Source organism: Bactrocera dorsalis, unplaced genomic scaffold (genome assembly GCF_023373825.1).
Source record: "Bactrocera dorsalis isolate Fly_Bdor unplaced genomic scaffold, ASM2337382v1 BdCtg304, whole genome shotgun sequence".
Taxonomy (NCBI): Eukaryota; Metazoa; Arthropoda; class Insecta; order Diptera; family Tephritidae; genus Bactrocera; species Bactrocera dorsalis.
Window position 1 is genome coordinate 3,965 of NW_026038355.1, and position 16,439 is coordinate 20,403.

General features: G+C 35.8%; 4 protein-coding genes across 4 annotated transcripts; 2 read left to right on the plus strand and 2 right to left on the minus strand.

Annotated features, from left to right (window-relative positions):
• Positions 1 to 224: 224 nt before the first annotated feature.
• Positions 225 to 1,447, minus strand: LOC105230514 (SAP30-binding protein). The gene is made up of 3 exons (XM_011211302.4): positions 1,254 to 1,447; positions 468 to 1,186; positions 225 to 406 (listed from the first exon to the last, which is right to left on the minus strand). Exons 1-3 carry the CDS (start codon positions 1,356 to 1,358, stop codon positions 277 to 279), a joined length of 954 nt encoding a protein of 317 aa, XP_011209604.2. The 5' UTR covers positions 1,359 to 1,447; the 3' UTR covers positions 225 to 276.
• Positions 1,448 to 1,691: 244 nt separating this feature from the next.
• LOC105230512 (conserved oligomeric Golgi complex subunit 6) lies at positions 1,692 to 4,108 on the plus strand (the record flags this gene model as incomplete). The annotated part of the gene is given in 6 exon segments (XM_029552122.2): positions 1,692 to 1,766; positions 1,842 to 1,944; positions 2,003 to 2,634; positions 2,700 to 2,920; positions 2,988 to 3,148; positions 3,211 to 4,108. Coding segments are annotated over 5 exon segments (1,887 nt in total). The 3' UTR covers positions 3,994 to 4,108.
• A 594-nt stretch (positions 4,109 to 4,702) lies between these two features.
• LOC105230513 (mitotic spindle assembly checkpoint protein MAD1) lies at positions 4,703 to 8,295 on the minus strand. The gene is made up of 9 exons (XM_011211301.4): positions 7,955 to 8,295; positions 7,761 to 7,891; positions 7,337 to 7,684; positions 7,085 to 7,279; positions 6,632 to 7,021; positions 6,406 to 6,562; positions 5,952 to 6,349; positions 5,635 to 5,888; positions 4,703 to 5,523 (listed from the first exon to the last, which is right to left on the minus strand). Exons 1-9 carry the CDS (start codon positions 8,076 to 8,078, stop codon positions 5,313 to 5,315), a joined length of 2,208 nt encoding a protein of 735 aa, XP_011209603.1. The 5' UTR covers positions 8,079 to 8,295; the 3' UTR covers positions 4,703 to 5,312.
• A 354-nt stretch (positions 8,296 to 8,649) lies between these two features.
• Positions 8,650 to 10,271, plus strand: LOC105230510 (adenylyltransferase and sulfurtransferase MOCS3-2). Its single transcript, XM_011211298.4, has one exon. It carries the CDS (start codon positions 8,783 to 8,785, stop codon positions 10,145 to 10,147), a length of 1,365 nt encoding a protein of 454 aa, XP_011209600.2. The 5' UTR covers positions 8,650 to 8,782; the 3' UTR covers positions 10,148 to 10,271.
• Positions 10,272 to 16,439: the final 6,168 nt, after the last annotated feature.

The following is a 16,439-nucleotide window of genomic DNA, read 5'->3' on the forward strand; positions in this document are numbered from 1 at the left end:
GAACACGAAATTATTAATCATAATTTAATGAAGTAATGGCAATCTCCTTTCAATGCAGCGAATTGAAAAGGAGCTTATTTTATATTAACCCTGAGTTAGAAAGTAGAAAAATATTTATTTAAATTAAATAATTTCAAAATACAAATAAAAAATGACCTTTGTTCAGAAATTGTCCCTTCTCATAGTAAAAATTCGCAAAATAAGTTTAGAAATATTTTAAAAAGTTTAAGATTTATAAAGTTTTATTTACTGAATATTAATTTTTATTGTTTTATTTTAAACTGCTGGTTTCTTCGGTAGGGAACCAAACGCCGATATTACAGTACCTTTCGTTCCAGTAACTGTGGTGGTTAGTGTTGGCGGAATAGGTTTAACGGATGCTGCTGGTTGATCCCACTTTGATTTTCTAAAAATCATTTAATCATATCATTAATATAATTTTGTTAAATTTCTTATTATATATTTACCGTCTCTTAGCTTCCTCTTCGACTTTTCTAGCTAACGCCGTCGCTTGTTCTATTTTATCTGTGTCCTTACGTTCCTTTTGTCGTTTGAGCATTCCATTTTTTTGAATACGGGCCAATTCCTCATAGTAACTTTCTGGACCCCATTGTAATGGATCATAAATTTCAGGTGGATAATTTGTACCAAACTCATTTATGTCGCAATATTGTATCAGTTTTTCATATATGCTCGGATTACGAAATTCCTTGCGTCCCTGTATAACACGATTCATGTCCATATTGGTTGTTTCCATCTTGTCATATAAATGCTTTATTTTATCAACTAATTCAACTGAAGGCTTTCCTTTGGGCTCAGGAGGTAACGAAAATCCATAATGGGCATATTTACTCAGTTTGTCAACTTTTTTTGGTGATTTTGTGTCATTGACCAAATCATTATTTTCGTCAACTTCCATTTGTACACTGTTTGTGGTATCTCTTGATGTTTGTGCATTACTATGCGAGCTAGTTTCATCGTTTTCACCTTCGTCTTCTGAGGGATTACTTGATTCTGATGATGTACTTTCCTCTTCATCATCATCCGATATTACTGTGTCATCCTGATAACTAACTAATCGCCGCACCGACTTCTTACGTTTTCTGCGTTTATTTTCTTTCTGTTTAGGCGACTTTTCTATTATTATTTTTTCTTCCTTTGGACTCGGTTGTTTTGGAATAATAACCTATAAGATGTGAAAAATTAAGATAAAATATACACAAATTTTATATAGAGCGAGTTTCGGGTTTTACCTGAGATGCTTGCGAATTTGATGAATCTGGACTTTCTTCCTCCACTTCACCCTCATTTTCAGAATCTGTGTACTGTGCAGTTAGGCTTTGTAAAGCTTTGCTCATTTTTAACTTTTAATGAAATTAAAATGTAATATTACTGATATTATTAAGTTGAAAAAGTTTGTTTTCTAATGAAGCTGTCAAAAAATCAGATGTCGGTCATTTACATTGCCCTGCTCTGAACAACCCCTTCAGTCTCACTGAACAACACTCTTTATGACGTTTTTATACGGAGCAAGAAAATGTTTAAATTTAAGAAAACAACTGCACATTTAAAATAATAGTTTTATCTGTTTACGTTACTTTTTTGAGTAACTCCTAAATATTATGTTTATAATAATAATTAAATCATAATATTCATGTATGTACGTATGTACATATTTCCGGATATACATATGTCGTATCAGTATATGTTTGAATGTGCGTATGTACACAATTAAAAGTCAACATCAGTAACAGCTGTAATAAGAGGTACCCGTGGAAAACTTTATTGACGTTGCATTTCTTTACATATTTTTTGTTCTTAATTTTTCAAAAAAATAAAAGTATATCGTAAATAATGATTACCTCTACTGAAGATGCTCAAAATGAGGATAGAATACAAAGACGCGTAAATAAAATACTTGAAACAAGGTTGGAAACCGATAAAGTAAGTAAGTCAAGTAATTGCTATCTTCGCATACAAATATATAAATTTTTGTCAAAAGGATACATTGGATGCTTTGAGCAATCTCTCTAATTTCTTCGTTGAAAACACTTTACAAAATAGGCGAAATCTTCGCAGTGAAATCGAACGTCGCACCGTTGGTATAAATGAAAGTTTTCTCCAAGCTTTTCGAGAAGTAAAAAATACCCTTGACACAGTATGCGAAGACTTAGACGCTATGGCTAAATCAGTACAGACTATGAAATGCAATTTGGAATCTTCTAAAGCGTTAACACATGACTTGATTAGTCAAACCAATTCGTTGCAAACTGAACGCGAACATCTACAAGTGGACCAACAAATAGCAGAAGCTTTTCTAGCGCGCTTCCAACTAACTGTGCCAGAACATCAAATCTTATATGGCACCACAAAAGATGCACAAATCGTTCCTGAATTTTTCACTGTCCTCAACCGCGTACAAAGCATTCATGCCGATTGCCGCGTTCTAATGCAATGTGGTTATCAAACAGCTGCTTTAGAAATTATGGAAGAGATGACATTACATCAAGAGGGCGCTTTTGAACGACTATATCGATGGACACAGAATCACTGCCGAAACTTGGAAAATAATGAAATCGGCTCATTAGTCGTTGAGGCTATGAGCAGACTTCAAGATCGACCAGTTCTTTTCAAGTATACATAGTATAAGTTTTAAAAGAGGTTATAATACTAAAGTTATACTTATTTTTGCCTTTCAGATATGTAGTTGATGAATACGCTATTGTTCGGCGGGCTGTGCTGGTTCGACTATTTATCGAAGCTTTGACCGAAGGTGGCGCAAATGGCAGTTTAAAGCCTATTGAATTACATGCCCATGATCCAAAACGTTATATAGGCGACATGTTTGCCTGGTTGCATCAGGCGATACCGAACGAGAAAGAAAATTTATCGCTGCTGCTAAAAAAGTGTGATAAAAATGGTAGCGACAATCGTGCAATTCATATATTTCGTGTATAAAATGAAATGATATTTCCCATTAACTGCAGATTTATCGGAGCAAACGCAGACCGCACTAGCCTACATAGCCGATGGTGTATGCCACCCTTTAAAGGTTCGTGTAGAAACAATACTGACATCAGAAAAGGACACCATTGTTTTGTTTGCGATTTCCAACCTGCTACGATTTTACCAGCAAATTATCAAACAGGTTAATTCTATGACACAAATTTTTTTTGTTTTTAGTATTACCATTTTTTAACGTTCGTTTAGGTCGTTAAAGGTGGAACACTCGAACAAACGCTAATTGATTTGCAAAAGTCTAGTGAAGAGATATATTTGAATTCGCTCTCCAATCAAGTTCGTAGCATCTTACAAAGACCAGCTAGCGCCAGCTTGGGCATTGAACCACCGCAGCGAGATTTGATACCACCAATGAGTGTCGGCCGGCTACTAAATATGCTCAAAGAAATACTATCGGTAGCTACCATGGTTGACGGTCGGCAAACTGATATTACGAAGATCGTATCCTGCGTGATCGATCCTTTGTTGCAATCCGTGCAAGAATCTGCCTCACACTTACCCACAATTGACATGGCTGTATACCTATTAAATTGCCTCTATCACATGCAAAGTTCCCTCGCAGTTTATGAATACATGGACGAGCGTGTAGAGCGCCTGCAGGCACAATCAGATGCTCAAATTGACACACTAATTTCGGAACAAGCATCATCCCTGGTAGCCAATTTAAATCTGGGACCCATCTACACCATACTACAGAATAACCAAACTAAGATTGAGGCAAATCTTTTGAAAATATTCATGAACAAAATGGATGCTTTCTTGGAAATGCCAGAGATGCTGCTTCTGCCGCAAGTGCAGTTGCTAATGTCCAGCGCGCATCGCAATACAGTACGCAAGCGAGCTTTCAATGTAATCGTTGCCATATACAAGCAAATCTACGATCGCGTTCATGATCCAGCCAATGGGTTTGAGAACCCAGATTCTGTTTTTAGTAAAACTCCGGATCAGGTTGGTAAGATATTGGCTGTTTAGTGTATTTCTACAGTACCGTATAATAATTAAATATATTTAATGCTTAAACAATATTAATTATAAAAAACTAGGTAATACTTTTGAATTCAGAGTTTTACTGAATACAACGGCTTAATCTTCCTGTGTTTACTTTGACATTGCAGTTATTCAAAGTAAATCACAAACTCGTATACATGTATGTACATATATGCTGCCATGCAAGAGTATAAACATACAAATGTAGATTAGTTATACTCATTCATGTACGTACATATGTATATAAAAACAAGTATGTAAATCGTTTGTAATTGGCACACGCCTTCATGTCGGTCGTCTAAGATTGAGTCAACTCAATTTCTTTTATTGTCGCTTTGTTATTATTTTGTTATTGTGATTTTCCTTTAAGCTAGTGCGGACAACAATGGCGCAAATAAGAATCGAATGACGAAACGAAGGCGAACGCAAAAGTGCTGCCGAAATAAAGAGGCTGTGTGTGGCCGTCCCTTAACTATTAGTATAATTGTTACTTTGTTAGCCGCCGCCGGTCCATAACGTGCTCGATAAAATTCTTCGCATTCGCGACACGCTCTTATCATTGCAGAAAAGAAGATAAACATTAAACTAGAAGACTTTGTGTTGTTTTTGCCCTCCTCAAAAATGTATAATAAGAGACTGATTGCGCAAACCTAATTGAATTTTAATGATCTTGTGTAAGTAAAAAAACATGCAGTGTCTAAGCAAACAATGTTTTTTAAGAATTCTTTATATTTGAAGTATGTACACACAGCTTCTCATTTTTTGACTGCTGATGACGTGCGAATATCTATTTTTAAACTGTTTTTTTTTTGTTTTTTTTTTTTATGTTAACTGAAATGTTGTTTTGCGCGATAAAAAGAGGAAGTGTGATTTTTGATTGTTTATAGGCGCCCCAAGTGAAATTCAGAATGTTGTGTGCTTGCCTAGGAAATTATTTAAACCTCTCTAGTCCGTTCGCGGTGTGTTTGTGTGTTGAAGTTCGTAGATAGTTGAAGCAAAAGCAGCAAAGTTAGACTATCTTACGGAGGTAATCCACCTTAATGATTCGTTTTGAGAACCAAATATCACGTTTGCACACGAGCATCTAGCTTTGCTTTAGCCAAACAAATTATTATTAAATACACGTAAGATGCATTACATAGCAAAAATAAATTGCCGAAAAATAATTATATATATATAAATGTCTGTACGTATGTAAGTTATGTTGAATCATTGATGTTTGACGCCTTGTACTTTGGGCTCCTCCGTGTGAAATGTTCGCGAGTTGGTAACATTGATTTGACGGCAGTTCAATGGCAAGCGCTTTACGACATGGTCATGGTAGATCGTTGGAATAGTTCGAGCGTTAAAGCACTCAAAAATGCCGGTAAGGATTTATTTCCCACTAATTGGCTCTCTATAAATGGTTTCAGGGTAATTGAATAGGGAGTCTCAAGCATGTCTAAAGCATTATTCGATTCGTTCAAGCGGAAGTTGAGATAATCATCAGGGCTTTCTGCATACATACTCGATAGCCTAAATTGAAAAAAATATACAAATGTTAGTTATAAAATATTTAAATATAAAAAATCCATTAAGAGCAAACAAATTATGTTCAGAATCATTCATAAAGTTTCCGTCACTCACTTGTAGTTTGTGTTTAGTCCCAATCTGTCAACTCGATAGCCAAAGAGTAAATAACAGACTTCTCGAAATTCCATACTTGCGGACTTGTAGCACTCCTTCATCTTCTTCATTTTAGAATTGGTAGCTTCAAGTTCGGCGCGCAATTGATTCATTTCTTTGATATTAATAGTCATGTTTGTTGTCTCATTCATACGCGCCTGTGTGACTTCATTGTCTTCCTCTAATTTTTTATTACGCCGCTTCAAGCGTTCGATCTGAATTTCATTTGTAAGTATTAATCTGAGAGTAGATAATAATTAAAGACTATTTTTATTTACCTCTGCCTGCAATTTTTCAATTAAATTATTGGAGTTTTCGTATGCCTCGGCCGCTGGGTTTTGCGCCAAGTGGACCACTTTGAATTTGCCCACATTAAAGTCACCTTTCAAGCAACGATGTTCCAGCTCTAATTCCAATTCCTCTTTACGGCGTCGCAAACGCTCATTCTCTAATCTCATCGTATCCAATTCTTTCTTTATATGTTCATAGGTTTCAGTGCTGATTACATTTTCAATAGACTGATCGGCAACGGGTAGTTGTTTTGCGTTGGTCAACTCTTTTTCCAAATTGCTGCACATGTCTTTGTAGCCTACCAAAGTCTTTTCTAGCATATCTAATCTTGAGCGCAATTGTACATCGCCATTGCCACCATCTACAGCATGATTGGCGTTGGAGACTGGAAAATTTTAATATATTTAATTTAGTATTTGGTATATTGAATATGATTCTTACACGTGAGATCCTTTTCGAAATTTTCCAGCAGTTGTTTGTAGCAATCACGTTCTTTAGAAACCAAAAACAATTTGCGTTGTATGCGTTCTTTGAAATTTTTATGCCTTTTCAGCGCCACGTTCAGTTCTTCTATGTTCTTAACATATATTTCACATTTCTAAAAGCAGAAAATTCGTTGAGTTAGTAGACCTTTAAAACGGGAAGTTGTAAAACCGCTCCTATGTACCTGTTTATAATCCAACAAATCAGATTTGATGGACTTGGTTTCAGATTGCGTGTTTCGTTTTTCGCTTATCATTATTATGTCGTTTTGTAGTAACTGCTCAATTCGTGATCGCAGAGCCATCGGGCTGACCAGCATGTTAGGCAGACAATGGTCCTGTGCAACTTTGATCCAGTCTTTGAGTTCTTGTTCCATATGTGAGAGTTTTACTTGGAGAGCCACGGCTTCATTGCGGCCACCCTCCTCACGTGCTAAACGATTCTTTAAATCATGCACTTGCTCCTCTAATAACAGTTTGTTACCAAGCAATTCCTGTAGATTTTTATTATTTGTGCGTAAACGTTCCAGCTCTTTATCCATGTCCGGTATGCTCAGTAAACGAGTTTGTGATTTCTAACATAAAACAAAATTTCCAATTTTATAATAATTTGAAATCAACTTTTTTGTTATTATTACCTTTGTTATTTCTTTCCAATCTTCATAAGACGCTATTTGGTACTCCAGTTCTTTAATGCGTGAGTTGGCCACTTCCAATTCTTGCTGTTCTTTTTCATGTTCGATTTTGAGTGTTTCGTAAGACGATGAATGTTGTTTGTACTCGTTGAGTACGCTTTTTAAATTCGTCATTTCATCGGTTAATAATTGCAACTCCTAAAAATAAATATTTTTTTTATTATTTTGGTTGAATATGGTAAGTATAATATTTACCATTTCTAGTTTATCTGTGTGTCGGCGGTATTCGCTTAATTCATTCTCCATACTATTTTGCATTTGCCGTGAGTGATCTTCAATTTCTAATTTATCTCGTTGAAGTTTATGCAATTCCTCCTCATATCGATGTTTTAGTTGTGTTAGTTCACGCTGAGTTCGCAAAAGCTCTTGTTTGGCGCCATGTTCACGTTTGCGCACAACTTGCAAGTGTTTCTCGACGTCCTGAACTTTATTAGCAGAGAAGTCACATTGTTTCTTCAGCTCCGTTACTTTACTCTCATAGAGCGTTTCTACTTCGGCCCTCAGTTTGTGTTGTCGCTCAATTTCAGTCTTTAACTTAGAAATCTATTGAAAATTTAAACAAAATTATTCGAATTATAAAATGTATACATGACATATAAATGGAGGTAAGCAATCTTACTCGCGACTTTGCTTCAATTAGATCAGCTTTAATTCTACGTGTTTCCCAAGGACTTGGTGGAATGCTGCTTACGGAGGCATTGCTATCGTCACAACTGATATTGGAGTTATCGTGGCGTCGTTTCTTGGGTACTGTAATGAACTCTTTTATAAATACATATATCGCAAAAATTTAAATTATATAGTTTTACTCACAAGTACCAGAATCATTAAAGGAATCGGTTAGATATTCGAAACTAAGTTTTTTTGGCGCTGAATGGGTCATACTATCATTGAATTTTTCCATTATTTTATCAAAATTTGACTTAATATTCTCCATTTTGGCAACTGCTGCTTAATTCACGCTATCCGCACAGGTTTTTTTTTTATATATTGTACACTTTTTTGATCAGATGTATTTATATTTTGTATAAATTTAAAAACTATATGAACGTATTTTAATATTTTTTGATTCCTGGAAACTATCGCAATAAATTGAACAAAACACCAAAACTATTCACAAATTTTAGACAAGCCGCTTTACTTTTTTGCTTTTGTTAAATGTCTATTCGTTTGTGTAGTAAAATCTGACGTTTCTTTTATGTTGACATTCGTGTTTATGCTGTTCATACACGTTCTCTGTTCGCTGTGCTGTTACAGAGAACTGTACCAAATATACGGAGAACGTAAATTCGAAATTTTCTGCGTACAAATTTTGTGCAGCTTGAACGATTAAGGCTAATTTTAAACAATTTTGACATTATTTCTTTAAAACTATTGTTAAATAATAACAATTAAAGGACATTATTAAATAACCAAAGGTAAATTTATGAAATAGTTTCTGTACCTTCAAGAAAACGAAACTGTGGCAACATTATAGCTCTGGTTGACCGGAGAACGTATATCGTATTTTACGTTCTCTGTTATCATTTACTATATTTACGTTTTCTGAGTTAAAAAATAATTTTTCTCGGTTTGCCTCATAAATAATAAAGTTTTGGCCATGTGCTTATGAAAATTTTTAAATAGTGTTAATTTTATAAAATGGCAGCTGATTCGGAGGATGTTTCAAAGGAATTGGCAAACATAAGTGAGGAGATTCGGAGTCTCCGTCTAAAATTGGCAGATAAAACACGCCAACTTGAAGATTTGCAGGCAGCCCAACGTGCAGATGAGGCAGATAATGTGGCCAACGAAAGATCGGCTAATAGTATTTTCACACCTAGAATTAACGATTTAACAAATGATGAAATAGAGCGTTACAGCCGCCAACTGATACTCCCTGGTTTTGGCGTTACTGCACAAACAAAGCTGATAAACTCATCATTTCTTATTGTAGGAATGGGTGGACTTGGCTGTCCAGCTGCGCAGTATCTCATTGCTGCCGGAAGTGGTCGCTTGGGCTTAGTTGACTACGATACAGTTGATCGGACCAATTTACATAGACAAACATTACACACAGAGCGTACAATTGGTTTACCGAAAGTAGAATCAGCTAAACGTGCTTTGGAGCAACTTAATCCTAATTGCCGAATAGATTTGCACAAACTTATGTTGGACAGCAGAGTCGCGTTAGATATTATTAAGCAGTATGATGTGATTTTGGATTGTACAGATAATGTTGTAACACGCTATTTGCTAAACGATGCATGCGTTCTTTTAAATAAGCCTCTGGTGTCGGGCAGTGCTTTGCAATTCGATGGCCAGTTAACTGTTTACCATTATGGAGATACATGCCCCTGCTACAGATGTCTCTTTCCAGTGCCACCTCCTCCACATGCCGTAACAAACTGCGGAGACGGTGGTGTAATGGGTGCTATCACTGGAGTAATTGGTTCTATGCAGGCGTTAGAAGCAATTAAAGTTGCCACTGGTGTGGGTGAAACATTTGCAGGAAAACTACTGATATTCGATGGTATGAATGGTATATTTAGAAATATAAAGTTACGTGGCAGAAGTAGAGATTGCAAAGTATGCTCAGAGAATCCAATGATTACCCAACTAATCGACTATGAACAGTTCTGCAGCATGCATGCTTCTGACGATGATCAACCGCTTCAACTGATTCCATCAGAAGAACGTATAGATGTGTTTCAGTATATCGATATGCGATCGCAACCTCATCTTCTAATTGATGTGAGACCACAAAACGAGTTTGAAATCTGTCGTTTGCCATCGTCTGTTAATGTGCCTCTAAAGGAAATTTTAGACAATAAATTTATAGAACGATTTGCTAATGAATTAGCTGACGAAAAGTTGCCGATAGTTGTGCTTTGCCGAAGAGGAAACGACTCCCAAATAGCCGTTCAACACATGTGCAACAAGTTTCCATCTCATGCGATACGTGATCTTATTGGTGGCCTTTACGCTTGGCATTACAAAGTAGATAAAGATTTTCCAATATATTAATACTATTACTAAGCATATTGTACGTGTATACGATTCCTATTATTTTAGCGTCTTTAAACGTAAAAAGGTGGCGCGAATGTTTGAAATATTATAATAAATATTTGTTATTATGGAAAAATAAAAACACATATGTATATTATTTTGCACAAAAAGTCAATAATAAAACAGTACTTAGTTTTTGTCCCCCATATATGTACCTCTATTGGCTTTTCTATAAATGTTGTTAGTCGCATTACATTTACCGATGCCCAATAGAGGAGTAAAGGCCATAATAAATGCTCTCTATGATAAAATATAAATTTATATAATATGCATGTATATATATGTACATATAGCTCACCTGTCGATTTAAGCGTAAACTTCGTTTATTTTCGTTTTTTATTACAGCGAAAGTGGAGAAAAAGTCGCCACATAGTTGCACAATATCAATTTTAGGAAATCCCCATTAAGTCATTCTGCCGTGTTAGCTTATTACCATTAGTTGGCTATTCTCACTGTTGCTTGTTGAAAAATTCCATAAACTATGACTCCTGAACATAAACAATTGCGTGTGGTGGCAGCAAATTATCAACTAACAAACACAGTGGAGTTCGAAAGGACGCTATTATGAGTGGGAATACGCTTAAGTTGAGTGATTTAGGTTGCTTTTGTAAGCGCATGCGAGTGTGTGTGGTGGCGATTATGAATTTTGTTGACTTTCAGAAACTAATCGTAATTTCCCAGTAACCATTCTAACGGCATTTTTATTGTTGAACTTAGGTGTTCATCTGAATTGTAGCTTAAGCAAAATACTCCAATTTTTTTGGAATAAAGTGAATCGCCTTGGATTACCGTTTGGTAAAAAATCAAAACAATACCAAAAAATATGGGGAGTTCGCGTTTGTTTACATTTTTGTACGTTCCTTCATTTGCATTACTCGCCTATGTATGTATATGAAGGTATTCAAGAGCACATACTAGTACATATATACATAGATTTATATTCATATGTATGTACATGTTAGTGAACGTACTTGCCAGAACTATTGCCGTTCAATCAACCGCGTCGCAACTTTCATTATGCTTTTGGCAAGACAAGTGAATTATTCTCCTTTGCTGTCAATTGGTGAAAGTTTCATTTAAGCAATTAACAGTTTCAGTGAAAAGTTCCTTGGACTTCAGCGCAGAGATTTAGTACTTCAAATTAAATCCGTTAGCACTGTGCTGATAAGTGGCTATAATAAAACAACAATAGAAGATAGTTTAAACTGAGCATCGTATTAATCGGATATTTCGGGTTTGAAATTGTAAGTTAATTTATTTCTGGGAAAAGCTTAATAAAAAAAAAACAATAATTACAACACTTGGTCTGCTGTTTTAAACACTTTAAAGGTGTATACCGCCCACTTTCAATATAATGATATTTTTTTTGAAATCAGTTAAGGTTCCCGCTAGTCTCTTATCCAGATTATAATTATTTTCGTCTCTCTCGTTGCCTTTATACCGAAGATGCTAGAATATTCCGCTTATAATAACGTGTTACGAAACCAAAAATTAAATATTCATTCAGAAATTTAATTTATCTGACTTGAAGATATGAAAAAAGATATTTTAGTGAAAGTTAGCTAAATTTCCATATCATCTTGAAAATCTCAAACTTTTTCGAAAATAAGGTAAAATTTGTAAATTATATAAGAAACATTAAAAAAGGCTTAAAGTGCCGTATGCTACTCAAACCTGGCGACTTATTCGAGTACGATTAATTTGTATGTTCCAATTCTAACTTAAGTAAATGTTAAATTTATAAGAAATTATTATTATGATCGCTTTCCAACCACCCCTCTTCCATTTTCATTTGACAAACAGTTTTCAACCTGTACAAGTATATCGTCACTTGAAATGCAAAATAACGTAACATCAAAAAATTCGAAATCGAGTGTATTATTGATTACGATTCACTACTTCAAATTATATCCATAATATAACATATGTCCAACATTTTCTGGTTCTGCGCTCAAATATAAACCAGTTTTAACCAAATCTAAATTTTTTTCCACTCATGTTCCATTTAATTTCGTGTTTCATTCATGCCACTGTAAATTTCCGAAAATGTTGTTACGATATTTTGCATATCAGGTACATAAATATTAACTATATATCGAAAGAAAACAACGTAATTTGGTGTTAAGGTTGTCATATCGTATGAGTAACCTGAGCTGTTCTATTTCGTTACTCATACGCCTGGTTGAACCATTGAAAAGGATATATTAAGTTTGCTGTAATGTTTGTAACATCCAGAAAAAAACATCGGAAACCGTAGAAAATATATACATATGTACATACATACTATATGATCGACGTAACGTCTGTCAGTCTATCTCTATATGTGCGAACTAGGCCCCCAGCTTATGAGATATTGATCTGAATTTTTGCACGCGTCCTTTTCTTCCAAAGAGGCTGCTCATTTGTGCAAACCGCCGATATCGGACCACTGTAGCATATAGCTGCCTTACAAACTTAAAGATCGGAATTAAGCGCTTTTCATTTTACGAGAAATCTTCATCAAATTTGACATGGAATATTGTCCAAGACAATAATACAATCTCCAAAGAAATTAACCAGATCGGTTTACTGTAGCATCCACGAAATTTGGCACGGCGTATTTTTTAAGGCTGTGATCTCTGAAGAAATTCTTCAGACCGGACCATTGTGGCACAGAACTAACCAATTGATATGAAGTTCTATTATGGAATCTTTTGTATATAAGAAAAGTATTATAGCTTCAGTTCTTTTCTTGTTTTTTAATAAATGGAGGTAATTGTGACGAAAAATATGGCAAATTTAATTGCTACATGTTACATAACTGAGCCAATCATAAATGGTCTTTTTAGTAATGATATGATGATATGGAGATCACGATAGAAGAAACCTCAAGACACAAATTGCCCGTCTTTCACGGACTGCATGAGGACCACGAGCATAGAGTGCAAAAATCAGCATCTAAATGCGTGTTTACCTTGGATTTCTCATTTAATATAGGTAAATATATTTACGAGGGTTACGTCTGCAAACTTTCTTTGCATACATAGAGCAGCTCATACCAGCACACTTACATTTGCTAAACTATGCATAAGGCAAGTAGTGTGCGATGTGCGCCTTAAAAAAGTTTCAAGCAATAAAAAATGAAATAATGGAATATTGGGCAAGCAGAGCAAACGTAAAAGCAGGATGTGTTTGCTCATAGCCCAGAAAAAGTAGCAACAATGGCACCAAGCGCCTGGAGCCTAGCAAGTACGTGCATGTGTGGCGAGTGTACACTATGACCAGCTGCTGACTGAAGACGAGGTTATTGTTATTGTCACTGTTGTGACAGTGTCTGCTGTTGCTGCTGCTATCGCCATACAAGAACACCCACAAGCACACACACACACACTCGCACGGGGGCTCGCACATATAGCAATGTGTTAAAAGTGTTGCAAGTGTTGTTGTTTCGCCGCCAACACTGTCGGCACACACACACACATCGACACTTATGTGTGTATATACAGTTGCAAATATATACTAAATACTTATTGTCAGTGCTTGGCAATAAACTTGCAACTTGTAGCTGCCTCTGGCCATCGCATTGCTAATCGGGCCCACAGTGGTGCGTGGGATGAATCTGGCTTGCTGCCGAGTCTCAGCGTATTCACCGCCTGCGATTTTGTAACGACACATTTCGGACATTTTCGCTGCGATTCGGCTCGGTTGCCGTGCGTTACCAGCACCAGCCTCGGCAGTTAAGTAGCGTCTGTAATAGATCATTGGCATAGCCTGAGCAGCTGTAACGGCATTTACTGTCACCTGTCTGGCGTACACCAACTAACATAAGTATGTATGTATAGACAGTTGTATATGCTCGGGCGGGCATACGAAATAGTCAAAACAAACAATACACGCGGGCACAACAACAACCGAACCGCCGAACCTTTCGCTTTCATTTCAAGAGCGCCGCGAGGTGTATAAAAAGTTTACAGCGGAGTTAACTTCTTTACTCACATTGTGCTCTCTTACTGTCTCTTACTCTCTTGTTTGCCTGCGGGTTCAATATAATTGATTTTTTATTTACGAACATACGTACATACAAGCATATAAATGTAACTTAACCCAACAAAGTCGCGTTGAGGCTCAACTGTGTTATTACTTATAAAATATTAGGTAGTCGAAAAAGTCTTTTCGTATTTCTAATGAATTTTAACTCATTTCTTTTTATATTTTTAATGAACTTTAATGAACCAAATATGTACCATTTTGGTCGACCACTTTTTGCCTTTTTTCCGCTAGAGACATTATTCCACAAGTGTAAAACTTTTCTGGTTTGGAAAAACTGCGACAAGTAATTTTCACAGGCTTCACAGAATCATTTATTCGCCCAGACTGGAGCAGTTCATAGTGGATGATTCCTTTCCAATCCCACCAAACCAGCATAACCTTTTGAAGCGTCAATCCTGGCTTTGCAACCATTTGTTGAGCTTCACCACGCTTAGACCATGACCTTTCTCACACATTATTGTGGTATTTTTTTTTTTTTCAATATCTTTTTATTTATTGAATCTGCTTTTTGTTTTGAAAGCCTAACAATAAGTAATAAAATCTTAAACCTATTAAAAAAAAAAAAAAAAAATACGTAATACTTTTCGTCTCCTGTTACCATTCGATGTTATGGCTGCTTATGCGACGGTCCTGGTCAATATTTTCCATAATTTCATCGACTTTTTCAAGGAAAGGTCGGCAAGAGCGAAGTGCATCATTCACATAGAAATTTCCAGAACCGAAGTGGGAAGTGAGCGAACCATTGTTGGCTACACGAACTGATACAAGATCGTCTCCACAAACTCCAAAAATTTCATTGGTGGCTTGCGTGGCCTTTTTCCTTTTTTATACAAAATTTTCAAAAAATAGCGAATTTCTTCATTATTTTCATTCATTTTTGAACCGCTGTAACTTTTTTCAACTTCCCCGAATTACAATTTTTTTGGTTAAAAAAGCTTAAAAAGCCATCTTTCCAACACTTAATGGTATGACACCATGTGATTGGTGAAACTGGAGATTTACGACTGCAACAACACCTATTGACAAAATACGAAAAGACTTTTTCGACTACCCAACATATATCTAATATATAGCCGAAAAGAACTAGGATGTCGAAATGATAAAACTCAATTTTAATATGATCCAAAAGCTCATGAAATCACAATAGTTCTTAACCAGAAAGTTTTCAAAGTTTTCCTACCAACTCATGATTCCTGTGCATTTACACATACAAGCACACACTTGTCAAGTAAGAGGGTACATGAAGAGAAAGTAAATAGCAAAGAGCCAACAGCTGTGTAGAAATTCACCACAGCAATGTTAAATGCGGGCGATGAAAGCAACTGATAGCAGCAGCTTGCAGGACAAATGAGCAACGATTGTTCTATCCAGGCAACTGTAAATGGTAAAAACTACAACGACAACGTAAAATCAGTTGCAGTGCGTAGGCGGTTGTCGTAGACGTCGTAGCCAAACACGTGCACGGCTCGTTCGCGTCTTAAAGCAGCATCTATAGCTGTAGCTTTTTGCTTTTGCTAAAAAAAAAACCTTTTATTGAATCTTTTTGCTGTGGTAGTATTACTACGAATACTATAAATACTACCGTTACTATTAGAACGTAAAAATAACAGTTGTAATTAGCGTGAAGCGAAAAACGAAATGTGATTGGAAACACAACTGCAAGTTAGTGTCGAGTCGCTGATGAGCTACGCTAATTCTAATTGAAGTTAATAACTCCAGCATTTCTCTATTATATGAGGGCTTGCGAAGGGTGTGAAACACATACTGCTGTGAGTGTGCGTGCGTGCGTATGTGTGTTGAATCATGGCAGCAGATTTGGAAAGTTTTGAACTAGTGCCAGGGCTCACGGAATTGGCGGCAATGCTTGTGGAATGTCAAGTGGAACGAAATAAAAAGGAACCCTTTTAAAAGAATCGAATTTCTAATCGTAAATTTCGAAACTGTTTGCCGTTAGTTTCCGTTAGAAACTACTTCGTACTGGAAACCAATTAATGTGCGAGACTGAATATTAAATAGTGAAACGACAGTGAATGTTTTATGGAATTTGGAAGTGAATTAAATTGCATGTAAATTTCGACTGGCAGTTTGGAGCATATGAAATAAAAAATGCCAATTTATATTAAAAAAAAATTTAAATAAAACACGTAACTCATAAATAAGTAAAAAGTAGCTGAGTTGTAACGATGACAATAATTTATGATAATAATTAAAATATAAGCTA

What these genes read in the sequence shown, in the direction of transcription:
- LOC105230514 (XM_011211302.4), bottom strand. Translation starts at nt 1,358, where the DNA reads ATGAGCAAAGCTTTACAAAGCCTAACTGCACAGTACACAGATTCTGAA. An exon ending in CAAATTCGCAAGCATCTCAG is followed by an intron (nt 1,187 to 1,253) that starts GTAAAACCCGAA and finishes CACATCTTATAG; the next exon opens with GTTATTATTCCAAAACAACC. An exon ending in GAAGAGGAAGCTAAGAGACG is followed by an intron (nt 407 to 467) that starts GTAAATATATAA and finishes AATGATTTTTAG; the next exon opens with AAAATCAAAGTGGGATCAAC.
- LOC105230513 (XM_011211301.4), bottom strand. Translation starts at nt 8,078, where the DNA reads ATGGAGAATATTAAGTCAAATTTTGATAAAATAATGGAAAAATTCAAT. An exon ending in TAATTGAAGCAAAGTCGCGA is followed by an intron (nt 7,685 to 7,760) that starts GTAAGATTGCTT and finishes AATTTTCAATAG; the next exon opens with ATTTCTAAGTTAAAGACTGA. An exon ending in ATTTGTTGGATTATAAACAG is followed by an intron (nt 6,563 to 6,631) that starts GTACATAGGAGC and finishes TTCTGCTTTTAG; the next exon opens with AAATGTGAAATATATGTTAA.
- LOC105230510 (XM_011211298.4), top strand. Translation starts at nt 8,783, where the DNA reads ATGGCAGCTGATTCGGAGGATGTTTCAAAGGAATTGGCAAACATAAGT.